This window comes from Osmia lignaria, chromosome 11 (genome assembly GCF_051020975.1).
Source record: "Osmia lignaria lignaria isolate PbOS001 chromosome 11, iyOsmLign1, whole genome shotgun sequence".
NCBI classification, from domain to species: Eukaryota; Metazoa; Arthropoda; class Insecta; order Hymenoptera; family Megachilidae; genus Osmia; species Osmia lignaria.
The window spans coordinates 6,099,520-6,118,159 of NC_135042.1; the positions used below are offsets into that span (position 1 = coordinate 6,099,520).

At 38.9% G+C, this 18,640-nt stretch overlaps 2 protein-coding genes, 3 long non-coding RNA genes and 1 other non-coding gene across 6 annotated transcripts; 2 read left to right on the top strand and 4 right to left on the bottom strand.

Annotated features, from left to right (window-relative positions):
• Positions 1-151: 151 nt before the first annotated feature.
• On the top strand, positions 152-15,445 carry LOC117604030 (muscle-specific protein 20). Its single transcript, XM_034323700.2, has 5 exons — positions 152-309; positions 7,358-7,439; positions 13,447-13,576; positions 14,866-14,986; positions 15,068-15,445. The coding sequence occupies exons 1-5, from the start codon at positions 286-288 to the stop codon at positions 15,257-15,259; spliced, it is 549 nt and encodes a 182-aa protein (XP_034179591.1). The 5' UTR covers positions 152-285; the 3' UTR covers positions 15,260-15,445.
• On the bottom strand, positions 1,672-5,165 carry LOC117604031 (myophilin). Its single transcript, XM_034323701.2, has 4 exons — positions 5,006-5,165; positions 3,003-3,202; positions 2,820-2,940; positions 1,672-2,746 (listed from the first exon to the last, which is right to left on the bottom strand). The coding sequence occupies exons 1-4, from the start codon at positions 5,009-5,011 to the stop codon at positions 2,564-2,566; spliced, it is 510 nt and encodes a 169-aa protein (XP_034179592.1). The 5' UTR covers positions 5,012-5,165; the 3' UTR covers positions 1,672-2,563.
• Positions 5,558-13,449, bottom strand: LOC117604042 (uncharacterized). The gene is made up of 10 exons (XR_013063021.1): positions 12,259-13,449; positions 11,822-12,179; positions 11,147-11,735; positions 10,978-11,064; positions 9,794-10,235; positions 7,989-9,685; positions 7,548-7,816; positions 7,085-7,178; positions 6,518-7,002; positions 5,558-6,384 (listed from the first exon to the last, which is right to left on the bottom strand). It is a non-coding gene; the product is annotated as an uncharacterized LOC117604042 (long non-coding RNA).
• Positions 6,648-6,788, top strand: LOC117604217 (U4 spliceosomal RNA). The gene has a single exon (XR_004581401.1). It is a non-coding gene; the product is annotated as a U4 spliceosomal RNA (small nuclear RNA).
• LOC117604045 (uncharacterized) lies at positions 13,584-14,880 on the bottom strand. Its single transcript, XR_004581344.2, has 3 exons — positions 14,747-14,880; positions 14,080-14,563; positions 13,584-13,950 (listed from the first exon to the last, which is right to left on the bottom strand). It is a non-coding gene; the product is annotated as an uncharacterized LOC117604045 (long non-coding RNA).
• On the bottom strand, positions 15,125-18,542 carry LOC117604046 (uncharacterized). Its single transcript, XR_013063022.1, has 6 exons — positions 18,456-18,542; positions 18,261-18,369; positions 18,118-18,189; positions 16,651-16,808; positions 16,317-16,479; positions 15,125-15,959 (listed from the first exon to the last, which is right to left on the bottom strand). It is a non-coding gene; the product is annotated as an uncharacterized LOC117604046 (long non-coding RNA).
• Between the last annotated feature and the right edge of the window lie 98 nt (positions 18,543-18,640).

An 18,640-nucleotide genomic window follows, 5' to 3' on the forward strand; every position in this document is an offset into this window, starting at 1 on the left:
TCCAGATAGTGAAAATATTGCGTTCACGTGATTCTTTAATGCTTTCCAAACGATACCGGCGGAGGTGCTAGCATGTAAATCAGGGTTGGTTGGTGAGTAAGTGATCCATATATAGAAGCGCCCCCACGTTCACCAACACGAGCGTACACCTGTCACGCATATATACGCAGCACGAGGGCCGAAGCGCACACTTTTTGTGCTTGAGTTGGGTAAAGCTCTACCGATTCACGCCTTCAACGTTTCGTCAATTGCAAAAGAACGCTTGCTTACGTGTACTTATACATCATGCCTGGACGTCCACTTTGGCAGGTAAGCCGTGTTGGAAGAATCTGCATTCATTTTTTGCTATTAAGTGGCTTTTTAATTAAAGAATAAGTTTCTTACATCAGTAATTCTTATCCGTATTGAATTGAAATTCTAGTGTAACTGTAACAATAAAATTACAATTATTTTGCTGTAGTTATATTTGTTAAAAATCTTTCAGGGTGTCTCCTGTACCCTCCTGTGTGAATGGTGAAATCTTGTTTACACTGTGCTTATTGTTACCATAGAATCGGTGTGTGAATGTTGCTGAATCAATCATATTCAAAAATTTGAGAGAACATGTGCTTGTGAATTCTATTGACGAGGGCGAGTAGAAAGGGTAGAAGAAATTTCTTTCCCTTGACACACTGAAAAACCATCTATTTCAAACATCTGACTCAGCATACGTGTCCGCAATATTCTTACGAGTTTTCATTTAAGTGTTTCTAATTCTGGAATGCTTATAAGCCGTGAGTCACCTTGATGCACCAGTACCTAAATTTGATTTACACGCGGGAAATCACGGGAAATCGAATTATTTCCACGAAGGTCATTTCATTTTCAAGCACGTGTTGCGATCTATATCTTCCCTATGTGCCGTCAGGGTGCAAATCGTTGGTTGGCTCGTCGCTAAATTAAGGGATCTTAGAAATGTATGGTGAATTAGATAGTTAATGCGATACCCATGACACAAACTCAGCTGTCTTGTACACCGTGAATGCCCAAAAATAACTGGGATACCGCTGAGACGCGGCAAGCCAAGCAACGATTTTTAAGTAAATTCTACGTTTTCTCGATAAAAATGAAAGAAAAATTTGTGTCGCGATGACGACACGAATCGCGGTGCAAGGTTTATTTACAAACAAGTCGGTTTGGTATTTTCGTGGCTGTTGCGCCGAAATTAACCCGTCCAATTTCAGAGTACGCTCGAGGTTCTTGAGGTTAACGAAAGAGAAATCCAGAAGCCAAGCCAAGGTTTTTCGTTTATAATTTCGTTGGATTGAAGAAATTTCATGACGCGGGGAGTATCTTGCTAATTAACTGAAACTTACTGTTGCCAAAAATTCTGAGTAGTTCACACTTGAAACGTTATATCTTCCTCTAATGTTCCATTACTGTGAATATCTTCTTCATTTTGCAAGTCACTCAACGAAATATGCAATATTTTAAAGATAGACTCGTTATTGTTACATTAGCACGAAACTTGGCATTCTTTCTGACCGAGCTGTTTTCAATTTTTGCGATATCTTTCGTTACCTTTGTTTTTCTAACATAACAAAGAAAACAAATATTTTTCGAAGACAATAAGATTCGTTGGCCTTGTTTTCTAATTCGAACGACCATCATGACGATTTAGAATGATTCGGATAATAGAAAATAGCAGCGCTGTCTTTTTATTCCGTATACTTGTCGCTTACATATTATTAGCAAATGGTCAGTGAATAATTAAAAATCTTAGAAAAGGCATTACACTATTCATTTAGATTAATAATAGATTAATTGTCACAGTGAAAGTAGGATACAAGTAGTTAAGTTTTAAATTGAAGCTTTCAATCTTCTACCTCGTATCGTATTATTAGTATAATAGTAATACTATGCAAATATTTTTTTCTCTTTTAATTAATACAATTACATTTGAGACGTTGGTCACTGATGATCGACGTTGCAGTCAATGTGTTAATCCGAGACTTTTAATAAAGTCTTACAGTTCGTGTTGAAGTAACTGTGAGATCTTATTTACTACTCGTAAATTTCTTTTCTCCATACGAGTGACAAATGTATTATTGTCACTTTGTGTCATGTTTCCTGTTCTCTTTAATAAATAACTCGTGAAAGCTGTCCATCAAGTTGTAAGTTAATATCTGGTACGTGTTTCATGTGTAAATGTAGGTACGTGACGTGTAAATGTATTGTGTATTTGTTAGGTGTATAATGTAATAGGGGTGTAAAGTATCCATGTAATGTACAGTGTAATGTATAGTGTTATAAAGTATCAACTAACGTTCAAAATCGTTGCTTATTAAATAAGATCTCGCCCTGCCCTTCGACACGTATAATACAACAAATGTTACAAATTTCTCTCGACATATATTAATGAAAAACAATTTGATACGTCCTCATAGATATCCATTCAGAAAATATTGTGACTAGAATATCCCGAATCGTTGTATCTGGAGATCGTTAGTAAATAGTAAAAGAATATCTATAGCTATGCGGATAGTCGAGAACGCGTTTTCCTTCGCGTCGAGGATATAAACGTTTACATATGTCGAGTGTTGCCAAATCCACCATGGCCAGATTGACTAGCCCCTTTGTTGTAACCCATTTGCAAATTAAGTTGGCCTTCGCTGGCTCGGAGCTGTTCTTCCGTGAACGATCTTTTGTTTTCATCGGCCATCTTCGGTCCTAGACGTGGCCCATTGTATTCAGGATGCTTTTGCGTCTGAATGAAGAAAACATTAAAATAATTCATAAATATCTGATCTCATTGAAAGTTTCAAAATTGGGACACTTACAATCCTACCAAGAGCATACAGACATAATGTAACTTGTGGGATGTTACGTCTTTCGAATAGATCAGCAGTTTGGAAGATTTCTTCTTGCGGGACACCGTATTCCTTGATGGCAGCTTGAAATCTAAAAATGATTGATATATTAATTCAGTATACGTTGATAGAGAATAGGTTTCAGTTGAATACCTCTGAACATTTTCCATAAGCTGGAAGTTGGTTCCTTTGGTTTGAATCTTCTTTACTGATCCTGGTGCCATTTTGTTGATGAGCTTGCAAAGGACCACGCCATCCTTAAGGATGTCCTCGTAATTTCCTGGCGGAAGTTTCTCTCCTAGGACAGCCTCGATCCAGGCCAACACTTCGGTCTCCTGTTCCTTGTTGCGAGCCTGTGAACCGGAAGTTTGCTTCATTCATTATCCCACGCTTCCCGAATTAGAATCAAGCATTCGTCGATGAAAGCTTCGGTGTATCTTTTCGTAGAGCTGGGATGGTCCAGCGAAGTGTGTGCTGCCGAGAAATTTAAAAGTGTCGAAAACGAAAATAGACCGCGACGGTGTTACGTTACCAGGCATAAAACGTAACGTCGAAAATAAAATACGTCGAACGATTCGTTGGCTTTTATTAAAACTGGCAAGAAGCAACAACACACGGTTCGCTCGTTAGCCACCTGTTTCCCTGCCGAAGTTTCGCTGATTTCTGGTAAAATTGTCTATATGGAGCTGGCAGTTTGACAATTTTATATTGAACTTTAGGTCTTCCTTCAACAGATGTTACATCGAGAAAAACTTAGTTACATGGAAAGAGGTTGAAAAATTAATTTGAATGAACCTAATAGAAATCAGGAGAACGAGTTTAGACTGCAAAGAATTAATACGTATCATTTGCTATGCTCGGATGCTTTTCATTTAGTTCAATTGACTCGAGGAAATAGCGCAACACGATTTCTGTCTCTGAAGTTAATGTAAGCAATTTGTTAACCGTTTTAATGCAATGATTTATAATGCCAACAGTCGACTGACGCAAACTAAACTCCTGGCATCTTTCTGTACCCGATAAATTCAGTATTTATAGTGTATAAACGAGTCTTCGTACGTCATGAACTTCGATTCGCGTATGGTCTTGTGTTCCAACAAGTTTTTAACGAATTTCGAACGACAAATCCAGCCAGTTCAAAGAGAGAACTCTGTTATCTGCAAAATGTTAAGCCTTTCGGAGCAACGTGTTCTCTGTCGAACTATCTCGAGGTATATTTTAAGATTCATTCTCGAGAGAGATCGAATTCATCTTTCGTGGATGTTTCGCAAACGTGACACGCCTATTGCAGCGATTCACTAAATTTAAAGTTAAATTGACCGAGTACTTTTCAGTCTTTACTCCAGCGATTTGGCGTTCGATCAAATTGAACATCTGCGCTGAGGATGCGTATTTAAACCCAGCACATATGAATGACATACTTGTGGTATTTTTCATTCAACCTATTGTCGTTTGTAAATAAGTCATTGTTAAGATACTAAATTTAATTCTTTGAGAATTAATTTATCAAATACTCCTGACTAAATTTAGGTAATTCATGTGTTTTCTTTTTAACCAAATTAAAAGAAAACTAGTAAAAAGAAAAATCCTAAGATAAGGTAGTTCAATGTAAGTTGGATTCAAAGGGTTAAATTTACTGCTACCAAAATTGACCTTTTCAAGTTTCGTTCAAAGACACATTACGAATATCTATTTCTTCAGAATATTTATCTTGAGGTATAAATACTCTGGACGAGTCGGAGGAGGAGATTCGCGTGAAAACCGATCATCACTATAAATCCGTTTCAAAACTACGCGATTTCCATCGTGTCAACAAACCACAAGTTTGTCAGTACAAGTAAAATCATCGCGAATTAATCACAGTATATTCCAATTACAATTTTCTATCGCACGTTTCTCCCGGGTGTCAAGAATTAATCCAGCATTTTGGGAAAATCGCCAAAACAAAATAGACCAAGGTCTACCGTAATTAGGATTCTACGAATAACCACGATCAGTGCGGTCGCTTTTCAACGAGAAATCATTAACGGTACCGGTCTTGTTTCAATTCCACTGGCTGGCTATGGTATCGTACTCTGATTAACTCACTAATTCCCATTGCGAACGAACACTGATCCGACAGTACATCGAGTTCGTCACGGATAATAATGACGTACCGGCATGTTTCTCCCTTCTTTTTTTTTTTTTTAATTGACGATCGCCCTGTTCGCTTTGCCGCAAGACGTATTTTCTCGAGTTAGAACGACTTTTGAACGATGACGCTGACCAAAGACTAAGTCGGACGCTGTGCGTCCCGACGCTATATGCCGGTCTCCCCTCCGCCGTATCCTTTCCGCCGACATTCAGGAACGAGTATTTTTTGGCTGCTTGCCCATTGGGTATTCCCACACCCCCGCTCGTAACCAGATCTTGACACTGCAGCCCTATTTGCAATACGGTACGAGAAGCCTACTTTCAGCATATTCAACACGTTAGCCTGTGTTCGTGAATGTTTCCTCATGTTTTCATAGTTCAAAGACCTCTTTCTCTATACACCATAACTGGATGGTAATTTGGGTCATACGCAACAGACTAGATTGCTTACTTTTGCGTCTGGTGTGCGAGCTTCTTCTCAACTTTCTAGGAGAAGCTTCAGCCTTTGAAGTTTCTCCGTTAGGCATGGATAAGATTTCTGTAAAAGTCTCACCTGAAACAATATTATTTTCCTTGTTAACGAAAAATTCATTTCATTTTGTAACATCGATTACATAAAGTAATTTCAAATAATTTACTCCAGATTGTTCAAACAGAGGGTTGATATCCTTGTAGTTACCCAAGAAGGAATCGTCCGATGATCTATTCCGATGTTTTCGATTCAAGCTTAGTACAGAAATAAATCGTGATTTGACCTAGTTATTTAGAAACGATGTATCGATGTTTATGACTACTTGTCGTTTATTGTTGATGCTGACGACAAGCGTGGACGGGGGAAATCCGTGGTCGGCGACAAAGTGGAAAAGTTCGAACAAGTGGGTGTGTTTTGCAAGAAAACGATAGTTAACTGTGGACAGACGCCAGATGAAAGATGCCGATAAGCAAAGGCGTCGTAATTTCTGGACTCTGGCCACTTCGAAGGGTGAGGCCACCGCCGAGTTTAGATTCCCATCAATCGACGCCGTTTCCAACTTTATCGTAACGGCATTGCGAACACTACTGGAACGAGTTTTTTCTACGAATTCGACAAGATCTACATAATAAAAATTCAATTCCTGACACTAATTCTTCTTTAACATCTTATTCCCCTTTAAACACTTCATATTTGACAAAAGTTGAAAGCAACAAGTGGAAGAAGCATTTATGTAATTGGAGGAGAAAAGAATAGAGTAAAATTTCATTGTTAACCATCTTTACATGCGTACTTAGTCGTGCCACCTCTTGTTTTCTTGTGTTCCTGTGACAATGCATTTCCAGCAAATACTTAACGCATCTCTACTTGCAGTCAATTGTGAATACACTGTTTCCAGTTGACATATAATATCATGAATAACTCTTTTCTCTATAAAAGAAAATATGCATTTTAGATAATTAATCAATTTGTACGCAAAATGTTCTTTCTAATCTGAATAATTAATACATTTATGTACTGCAATACATATAGGCATACGTAAAGTGGAGTTGCATACGTATACCTTCATGTTCGATCCGCTGCTCTTTTTTAGTTCTCCGACCTATCACTAGGTGGCATCCGAGACGAAATGATTCTCACAGGGAAAAGGTAGCGGCGGTGTTATTAGTACCCCAGCGAAAGATAGACTCGTTAGCTTTGCGCAGTGGCGATATCGTAACCAATGAGGTTCTACCGAGGTGCGATTATTGCTAGTTGAAAACTTTTACCAATACCCCGCCATGACGATGTGAAATACCATCGGCTACGGCAATTTTTGAAAGTTTCTGCGGAAACTGATATTCTTATATCCAAAATTAAATTCTTACTTACAGCTTACCGGAAAATTTCGGTTGGAAAGCCTCTTTTCTCTTTTTATAAAGAGAAGAAGAGTAATAAAATAATCAGGAACTGCGGGAAATAATCCTATATTCCTTTCTCTTTACAAGAAGAGAGAAATTATCAGGAACTGCTGCAACTTTATCCTATGCCATTGTGTTTCTGATTGCACTATGTCACGAAACATGATGGCATGAATGAATGTTGGTAGTTAAATGAAAAACAGTATGAACAAGATACATATTTCACTTACGGAGAACAACTAGCATGTAGATAATAGATGTGTGGGTATTCAATGACGTCTGTTGCATACCATTTTAAATTTTATCAGACTCCTTCCATTCAGTCTGTAAGATAGAGTATAACGAGTTATTTTCAGATAGTGTTATATTTAAACGGTCTTTATCTTTCTCAGGAATTACTGAGTATCATTAATCATGCGCAAAGAATACAAGTGGCACATAACAAGTAAAAAAGAAGCAACCTTAAGAGTACTAAAATAGTTCTTTTAACATTCTAATTACAGGTTGCTGGCAAGAGGGAACCAGAACAAGAAGCCGAGGCTCAGCAATGGATTGAAAGAGTGGTTGGGGAGAGATTTCCAGCGGGTAAAATTAAAAGCTCCTGTTATTTAACCATAAATAACAAATTCATCTCTACCTACATTCTAACTTGTCCTTATCTAATTACCTTAAAATTACATTTATATAAATTACCTTGAATTCTATTATTCTACTTGCATAATCTTACGAATGTGTCAATATGCACGCTTGATTACTTTATCGATGACGTCACTTTGATTACGTACTTCTGGTATAAACTCCTGTTCTTGGGAGATTGTGCAGTTCGAAAAGCGTGTCAATATCGCCACCCCCGTTTAAGCCAGCGCACTGCGCACTGAGCTAACTGGAGCTCTATAATTCCCGGGTAGAAATGTTAGGCAGCGTGACGTCGCAAAGGTTAAGCTCATTGGCTAGGTCAGTTCCTGAAATTGTTCAATAGAATTGAATGAACGTGAAATAGTATTTGTATAGTATTTGTTGCGTTAAGTACATTGGCAGGTGGAGTTCAAACGCTTTAAGCAAAGAGTAATTATTGATCTATACTATAACAGTGAAATTCTTATTTATGCATTAGAGTATTATATAGAATATTACTTTTTGTAATAATTTACAGAGAGGTGTCAAGAGGGGTAGGTTCCACGGGGGTGGTTAACCAAGGATTGTTAGGGGTAGTTGTATCCTTCATTCAGGGATGTTCTCCTAGTAAAACGCGCGCTTTGTTACGTCATTCGAGTCACCATATTGCACGAGAAGTGGGTAGCAACCCCTGTGTCTAACGTGCACCCCTGGTTTGAGAAATACGCCAGGCGTCGACGCAGTCGCCTTGTTGGACATATGATTCCACGTCTCCTAATTTATATAAAAATTAATGTAGCATTAGTAACATAGACCAAGAGAAAAATAATTATTTTCCAATACCTCAAGACCTAAGGGGTTGCCTTAAGAATAAAGTTTCTAGTGAAATGTTCTTTTAAACAGTTTCATTTTTAAGTTGTATCTAAGTTGTATTTTACATGCCTTTAAGATGAACTGTTAAACGAAAGGTGGCCAAGCTGTGTTATTTTCACTTAGTTTTTTATTTAATCCAAGCAAACCCTTTCTCCAAGTGATAGGTTCGATCACGAAGAAGCTTCCTTAACCAAGTGCGAGCCTGGTGTTCGCTAACTCTGATCGCACCTGTTATAAGCTTACCGTCACACGTGATCTAGAAGAAAGTAAAGAAATTATTTATATAAAAAGGATTTATGTGTAGACGTGTAATAGGCGATTATACTTTTACAGAAAAAACTGCATTGTATCTAAATCTTTTATCTACTTTGCATCCCTGAAGTCAAAGTTAGTATCGTGTCATTGCAACTAGCAAATTGTTCTACATTATGTTTGAATTTTAAGATAATTTCTTTCTACGACATTGTAGGTTTTTAATTGTACGTGACATAGTGTTAATATCACCTACGGTCTACGTCGTAGAGTTTACGGTACCGTGAAGCTCCACACGGTGATGCGAGCCGCGTATTCGAAGCTTTTGATGTTATTGACTCGTTTAAAATTGAACTTGGACTACCGCCATTCGATCGTCTCCGCGTCCATCTACTTCCTCTCCTTTAGATTCAACCCTAACATCATCGACCGTCACGATAACCAGACAGGAATCCGGTGCATTCCAGGATCACTGAATCCTTCGATTGTGGATGTTAGCCTGTTCCTGGAAGCTCGCAAGGCATGCTGGACACGATCTTCTTGTAGCTCTTTACATACCTTCGAATATTTTTTCGGTGAACCGGTAAATTCTGTTGTAAAACGTTTCTATATCTTGAAACAAAGAAATCTAGATATCTAAATGATAAATACATCTGTTAATAAACAAATAATTGATCAGCTTAATATAACAAATATGAAAATTATTAATACGAAGATTTCATTTAAAACGCTAGAAAATGAAAGACAATTTGTCCGTGTGATTAGAAGTATCCAACGTGTATGTAACTACAGATATTTATCGCTAGTTGCACAGGAAGTAAAAGCTTCTTAGCTGAGAGTCTCGGTTAAACGACGTTTAACAATCGCTTGACGACGACGTATATTGATTTAGCGTCATCTGTTCATCATGTTACGTCGTAAGGACGCCAACGTATCAGGGCCGCATACAAGAGACCGGATAGTCAAGTCGCAAACATCGTATTGTGTCATTTCTTCTTTCCTCTTGCCGGTATACCCCTCTCAACTTCCTCTTTGTACATACAGCCAGTCGAACGTTAGGAGTTCCTCACATTGATAACAATTTTGCTTACCTAAATAATATAAACAATTTTTTAATATTATATCTGTTACAAGTAATTCAAACAGGTAGTTACCAAGCCAACTACGATTTTAAATTAATATATCATAAGCATAGCTACCTTGATTTCTATCATACTACTTCATATCGTTGAGAATGTACCTTTAACTATGATTGGATGGACACGAAGGGTTTTAGGAAAGGGAAGTGTCAGTCATCCGTTTGTCACGGTGGCACAAGTAGCTTGCTGGCACCAGGGAACCAGCAGACGTTTGAGGGATTTATGGCTTTCCCGCCACGTCGACGTCAACGTCGACGAATCGATGCGTCTTATTTCTGGCGTCAGGCTTTTTTTTTAAACCGATACAATCCGTTGGTCCCGTTTCTCGAGGACATCGAGTGGACACGAGCTGTCGACATGTCGAACTGCTCGTCACGTAACGTTGCGTGACGTCACGAAAGCTCGTAGTTACTAGGGTAGCAACGACGGGTAGTAGATGAATTTATGGCTCCCTCACCGACGCTTTGCTTCGCGTGTCGGTGCCTACCCTCGACCGCAGCATCTGAAAAATAAGGAAGCTTTTCTCAGAAAGAAATCACGTCTCGATGATTCGTCCTGATAGAACGGTTCACTCGAGAGACGTCAACGGATGTCAGTTGTCCATCAAAAGATCGTCAATGACGTCATTCTGAGACAAGGCTACCAGGGTTACAGCCCCGGGGTAGATTTACGACCGAAAGCAACAGGTGGTTGCCTGGAGGTATGTTTCATCTAGGGGTGGATACCAAGGGGCGTGTTTTGTTGCCGAGGATCAATAAATTCAAGTTCTCGCACTGCTATTCTCGCTCAAATCAAGTTTCCATTCAATAAAAAACTGAATATCGTTAAGACTGTTTTTCGTTTATGCATATGCATTATTCAAGAATTGATTTTATAACAATGCAAATTGTAGGTAGCGATGAGAACAAACGACTGGTACTGCTATCGTTGCAAAAATGGAGGGAAACTGGATTCTGCGTGCGAGAGAATTCATCCCTCCGAGACCTGTTGCTCATGGTTGGTCATAAATTCAAGCCGTGGATGTTGCCCTGATGAAAAGCGTGTGTTTGACGTCTTTATGACATGAAACTGACGTTAAATCGATACCGAAGCACGCAAACGTTGGCTGCTTGAAATCAGAATCCCTTTGAAATGTATTTCATCCCTTTGTAACACAATATTCATCGAATGAATCATACACCATCTAAGATCGTGTATTACTCTATTTTTTGTTCATACAGTAGCAGTAATTAGTTTCCAATTACCTTCGTTGATTAATTATGTAGTAAATTATAGCTCGTGATAATTCTGATCACCTACGTCCACTTGATTATCTTCATCCAATAAGAAATCTACAACATAATATTTGAAGTATCGTTTCTGGCTTCTGCTTAACATCAAGACGTAATTTGTAATTACTTTCAAAGCATTTACCTATAAATGACATATGTGTGCAAGTGAAGCGTACTCAAAGGGGTTTATTGATTTAACGTCAAATTTGTCGAGACATGACGACCATGACGTGTCAACGTAACAGGATAGTATCTAAAGTTGAAATAGTATCGATTCACCAATACATATTGTTGCGACTCGATATTTTTTTGACGCGTAGTAACGGAACAAACGAAGACAACAATAAGACACGTAACGTCTGAAAAATATCAGGCCACCATCACTCGACGGTGTTTGTCCGGGCATAAAAGAAAGCAGCGAAGAATCGCGAGGAACCTGGACCACATCTGAAGGTAGCTTATCGATTTTCTGTCATCTTCCTACGTTTACGACATCTCATCGCGTTTCGATGCTACCAGGAACGTATCAGTATGTTACGTTTGTTTATTTCATCTACCCGCGTTGATCCATAGAGGTGGATGCTGCTATTGCTCCCGGCTGTTGCCTGGATATCGTGGAAAAGCGTCTGATTTGCTCGACTCGTTTCACTTGCATAGTCGAGGCACGTAGTACCAATGTTTTCGCTTGAAAAGCACTCTATGCAGTTTCCTTCTGAACATGATTCCAGAATCTAGAAATAATTAGATAATTAGATTATTACTTAATTCCTGAACAAAGTTTAATAGTCAGTTTAAAAAAAATTGTATTATCTTTTACCATTAAGTATAAATTAGGTCTATTTTCCCAAAAGAGAAATATCCTATAAGTATTCAATTAGATATTCAGATACATTTCTTCTATTTGACTTGCTGCATTTAACTATAAAACTGATGGTCCTTTCTAAGTTATTATTTGAAAGTCGAAAGAGTTAATTGAATAAAGCTTGCCAATGTACCGTAATCGGCTGTCGAATGCTCGTCAATCGAAAATTCAAGCACATGACCAGGTTCGTATTAGGCGAGCAGATTTTAGGGTAAGTTTAGCGTCGTCTCCTCCACCGTAAAACCACGTGACATCTCGTCCTTGCAGGATCAGGGTAGTATTCCTTTGAACAATTAACGTACGTTGTCTAAAACTGTTGCAAAAGAACTAAAAATTATTTTTTGAAATATATAATAAAATGTGAAAGATGTTCAAAAGCATAAACAGCGCACCTCTGTGGTAGAAAGCTAAAAATTGTTATTACGTCCTCTGCAGGATAAATGTTCTTCAGTGATTCATCTCTGGACATTGCATGCTATTTCCTAATTTACATCCACGCAGAAGGCATGGTTAGAAACTTACTCAAAGCTTAGTATGTTTTCTTAGTAACTCTGTAACTTTCATATTCATAGATGCTGTATATATTATCTATTGCTGCATCATGCAACTGGAATATAGATTAAAATTAATTCATATTCTCTATTTCAAGAAACAGAGTCGTCTATAGAGATACAAAGACCCAGTACACGAATCCGTTCATTTCTGCTTCTCCTAAAATGTTTCATAATATGTAAATCACTTCAACGATAGAACTTATCACTTATATACATACAGAAAAAAATACCCAACTGTTGCGCCTGTTCGACCGCAACGCTTTCTCCCGCGGTTTGTGCATCGATACAATTTACCAAGCCGTTCGCCAGAGAGCGTACCGCATCAATAGGTTCGATATATTGAAACGTCAACCGGCAGATGGTGGGAGAAAAAGGAAGTTGACACAAAACGATACATGCTTGACGCACCGGAACCCATGCTCTTGAACGATGCTGAGCCCCTGGTAATTGGAGATGCGTTGTGTCTTTCGAATGGCGACGAGAGTGCCTCGGTACAAACTGAACGACGACTGCAAGACAATGATGGCGTTGATCGAGACACCGGTCAACCGCAAAAAGAGCGAATGACGGAAGACGGAGGCGGTCTTTCCTGATCCTTCGGTTGTCCGGCAAAAAATGGCAAGCCCCCTTGGCTCGCCTCTTGGCATAATGGGGCGCCATGAACGAGTGCTGGTGCGCCTAGCCTCTGTTATTATTTCGCGACAATCTCAACCATAGTGGGAGGTAGCCAAGGGGAGGTTAAAAAAAAAAAAAAAAAAAGAGAAACGCTTCGTTCAATTTAAGCCGATAATCGTGCGGTGGCGGACGATGAAAATCGATGGTTCACGCGAAGTGCGCATGTCATCCGTTTGCGGAACTCGCGCTTCGCCCAACGGGGAAAAGAAGAAATTTCTTTTTTCTGTTATCCTGGTGTCACTGTGGTTCCTGGCATTCTTTTCATTGTTCACCCATTCGCTTCCCCTTTTTCCATATATCTTAAACTAGCTCGTTCTATTTGAATTCAATAAAAATTAAATTATGTTCCAGGTGTGAGTTATGAAGATGCTTTAAGAGATGGTCTGCTGCTTTGCAAATTGATGAACAAACTGCAGCCAGGTCTCGTCAGTAAAATCAACACGTCTGGTGGTGATTATAAGATGATGGACAATCTAAATCAGTATGTATCATATTATAACACGTCCTAATTATATCAAAGCCAAGAATGAAGTGTATGCTCAATATGTACTAACTTGTTTACAATACCTGTTGCATAGAACAGGAATACGATGAAATATCAGTACACAGAAAGAATAATCCCTCTAATTTATACAAGTGGAACTTTCTTTGATTTCATGCTTCCCTGCTGTGCATTCGACTTTACGCAATCGACAGTGTTTTGCTTCTGAACGATTCTCGACTGCAACCTATCGACGTCGAAAGAGCATTGCTTGCCTCGCCGGAATCGAGAGATCTAGCGATATTCGATTATTGATCTCGAACTGTCCCCTCGAGAGCCTTCGTGCAACCGCGAAACCCAAACGCGTTATCTTTCTGAAACAGATATCAATCACACTTGAAATTATCACTGTCACAATACATGCGGAAGTAAGAAGAAATATCTATTACAGAAATTATTATAATTTCTATAATTGTCTCTTTGTATCTTCTTTTTTGTCTTACTCTTGATCAGTATAACAGTTGACTCGTTTGATCCCAGTGGTTCCACGATGAAGCACCGTCGCGTTAGATTGAAATCCAAATAAACTGGCAGAGTGTAAAGAGATATCTTGATAATTTCTTCGGACAAAGTGCAACGACCATGACGTTTCTTGCATTTGACCATCGCGTTTGCGTGCGCATGTCGGCAATTGGCGCGTTTTCAATGTTTAAGAGCGCTTTCCTGAGTAGTGGGGCAAACGATGCGCAGCGCGGCCACTCCGCGTTACTCCCTTTCTACGCGGACTGCAGAAACAATACAGAGGTTGTGGACTTCCGTCGTATGCTCCGTTCGTTTCTACGTTACTGATACCCAGAGAGCTCGTTAACACTGGCCTGCCTCACGTTTCTTGCATCACGAGACACGTCGTGTCGGATACCGACAAAATGGCGACTCCATAAACGAGCAACACTCGAGTTTTAAGCTGATCTCTTTCAATATTACCTTCTAAAATAAAAAATATTGTTCTTTTATTTCACATCGTGTATATCACTGTTGTAGATTTATTTTAGTTATCAGAATTGTTAGATGCGTTGCACTGTTTAATGAGATATTCCCTTATGATTTGCATATATCCATTACGAGATTAAAGAGATTTCAATGATTATCCCTGGGGCTTAGAATAATTACCTGTAACCGTATCGTTCTCATATCCTGCTCTCCTATTAAAAAGGGACGCCGGACGCGTTAATTCCACGCCGTGGAAAGCGGAAATCTGTGTAACTGCAGCTATTATGTACGCATTTCAGATTCCAAAAGGCCTGTGTAAAATACGGAGTTCCAGACGTGGACCTGTTCCAAGCGGTCGATCTTATAGAGAGGAAGAACATAGCACAAGTGACCAACACCATCTTCGCCATCGGCCGTGCTGTAATGATTTTAATAAAATATATATTTTCGTAGGATTTTGTGTAGTCTCAGGGAAATTAACAAAATGATATTGATTCACAGACATACCGACACCCAGAGTGGCGTGGCCCTTGGTTAGGACCAAAACCAGCAGAAGAGAACAAACGACACTTCACAGAGGAGCAATTAAGGGCTGGTGAGACTCTCATTGGTCTTCAAGCTGGTACCAACAAAGGGGCCACTCAAGCTGGTCAGAGCTTCGGTGCTACCAGAAAAATTCTTCTTGGAAAATAATGTTCACGAGATATTTTATGACGCTACTAAGGTCTTTTAATAGTTCAAGACCAATTCTAGAAAAAATCCGCATTCGTATCATGAAACAAACATTGATAAGAACATCATTAATCCTGTTAATAGTTATGATTTAGATATACAATAATAGCTTGCTCAATAGTCATTAATTGTGATATTCAATATTATCAGTACAATGTTCTAAATAAAAACATTATTGTAAATGCTGCTCCAATAAATACACAATTCATATATCAATTAGAGAGTGTTATTATGATACACCTTATCCATGCAATAATGCTCCTGTCTCGACGTGCACGTGCGTTTCCTTGTCAGTAGTATAAGACACGGATGTACGGCCAAGAAGAAATACACTATCGAGGTTGACATGTAAAGCGTTCTCGCAATACGTGTACATATTCGTACTAGCTTACGTACGCAGGTAGAGAAGCACGTACATGACGATGAGCCACGTACGTGACAGCAACGATGAGTAGGCGTGACGTGTACGTATACGCATTACACGCATTCCTCGAACAGTTTCTACACCGCAAGGCTCCCCATTGAACAGACAAACATCTCGAGCTAGGAGGTTGACAATCCAACCGTTATCCCTCGTAGTTTCATTCATAACTCGGTCGATCATTTGAAGAAAATTTTCTGCTACCATGCAATTACTTACATAAGCTGCATTTTCGTCCACCTTAAAGTTTACATTATTAATCATATACCTATTTAAATTATACAGTAGTAAGAGAGAACATCATGTTACCGTGAAGCAATTAATTTAAAAGATAGAAAGTATTGTACAATAATTTTATGGTTTTTAGTTTTTATACAAATGCATGCTTTGAAAATGGTACCGCTTGCGCCTTCTAGCGGTGAAATGCGGAACTTTGAACTACTGGTACATTATCAGTAACCGCGTATTTGTACAAATTTAATAAATACCTATAATATTAGAACAATACTTGCACAATATTTTCAAATGTTTAAGTTAATTGCTGCCTGATAATATGATACTCTTTCCTGTCACGATACGAATTGAATACATAGTTACAACGTTGTGTAAGATGATGCTACTGTCCGTGATCACATTTCTAAGAAACATCTCTCAATGGAAGTCGATGAAACAGAACGAGGAACCTCGATATCTCTTGTTAGTCCCGAGAAATGACGTGTTAGGTGGTTGATCGTGGGGCAGGCCAGTTCTTGGGGTCCCCCTGTAATAAAATTGTATAATCAGTAAGAAGGTTTGTTAATCTGACCGTTGAGAAGCTTGTAATCTCTTTAAGATCTACTCTTCTAATCAGGCACTGTGTTCTAGTAGCAGGATCACAGGAAGAACAGAAAATACATCATCACCCACGCCAATAAGAAACAACCTTCCTTACTTATTCTGTGTTCCTACTGAAAGGGGAGCGCTGCGGAGTGGCCGCTCCGCGCATCACTGCACCCCACTATTCTTCACGCACTCGTAAACCGCGTACATACGAATCATGTTCACCTTTTAGATTTTAGACCCTTCTTACTGCAACTGCAATTATCTCCACTACAAAATACAGATTACGTAGTCAATTGTTGGATAGTTCTTACAGATCCGGTATTCTTCGGCAAGAATTAATTTTCTTTTACCAAAGTTGATACACTACCAGATTATTAAAATTCATACTATTGTTTTATAATTAATGATCTATAGCACAACTACCACCTGTTCTTATATATTATTATGATATTTGTATAGGGTTTGTTAGATATATCGGTTAGATTTTCGACGAGGTGTACCCGATCACGGTTCTGGTATAAGTGCCATGCCGACTCTCATCCTTCTAGAACACCCTTATCTCTTTACACGTGCCATGCAGCACCATGACCTCGGGTCATCGGCCACAGCACGGTACCTTTGAAGATCGGCGATCGAACTCTCTATCGCCGATTCATAAAGAAAACATCCACGACTCTCAGAATTCGTTGCGCTTCGAGTATCAACTACCGGCGGACCTCAAGTCCGATAACAGACATAGGGTTTCGACATCGACACCTTCGATATCTTTGAAAAGCAGGTCAAAGCCCCAGATGCATTGGCGCTAAAAGGTTATACAGGGTGTTCGACACCAGGTGGGCAAAATTTTAAGGGGTGATTCTAGGGATCAAAATAAGACGAAAATCAAGAATAACGAAATAGCGTTTGCGGCTTTGGTTTCCAGTAATTAACGTTTAAAAATTTCGAGTAAAAAGCGCCTGAAACCTGCAACCCGCCCAGCACCGACGACTGAACGTCAGGTCAGCAGGGGAAGGTACAGTCATAACTAAGAATCGTTGAATAATAGTCAGTCCGTCGTTCGAAACGATCTTACGTCTTATGGTGTTAAGGGTTTCTCTTCCCTTTCGTAAAGAAACTTACCTCGTGCTATTCTGTTTCTCGGTACTGCAGCATTCGGCTTCGATTCTTGGTTATGACTGTACTGACCCCTGCAGACCTGACGTTCAGTCGTCGGTGCTGGGCGGGTTGCAGGTTTCAGGCGCTTTTAACTTAAATTTTTAAACGTTAATTACTGGAAAACAAAGCCACAAACGCTATTTCGTTATTCTTGATTTTCGTCTTATTTTCATCCCTAGAATCACCCCTTAAAATTTTGCCCACCTGTTGTCGAACACCCTATATATCATGCATAATGAAGAAATAAGGATGCTGCATTTTAGTAAGTATATAGATAGTGTTTCTATGTTAATGATATTGGAAGGGAAAATATTAATTATACAAACTTGATGAATCGAGGGTCAATGAATAAATTGGTTCTGTTTCATTTCAGTAAATCCATATGTGCGTAGAAAAGTCATAAGATCTGTGGTCTACCTACTATGAAAGCTCTTTATTTTCCTGGTATTCTGTTCATGCGGAGTTCATTGGTACGTTTCCACGACGCTCTGTACTGTAACATTCATTGCAATCGAATCTCAGTGACCTACAAATGGATTATCCGCATTTTACGTGCAACCATACCTCTTTAATTGGTATGCCTTCCGAGTAAATGGTCGATTCTAGTCGATCGACAAACATGTTTTGCAGTTATAGCATTGCATCGAATGTTCCACAGAGTAAAGCTTCCTCTCTAAGGACGTTTGAAGGTTAATTAATTTAATATCTCATTTGTGCGAAATGCGTAAAAAAATGTTTTTTTAATGCATACTTATTTACATTTCTTTTCAGAATATACTTGTTGCATGCGTTAAGGTCAAACTAGCAGGAAAAAGAATAAGTTGGATCTTAAAATAATGATCAAAGAGATATTCGATGTTCCTTCTATCACAGTAATAACAATATATTTTCCTGTTCGTATCTTATATCTTACTTATAAATAGGATAGATGATGTGAAAGAATC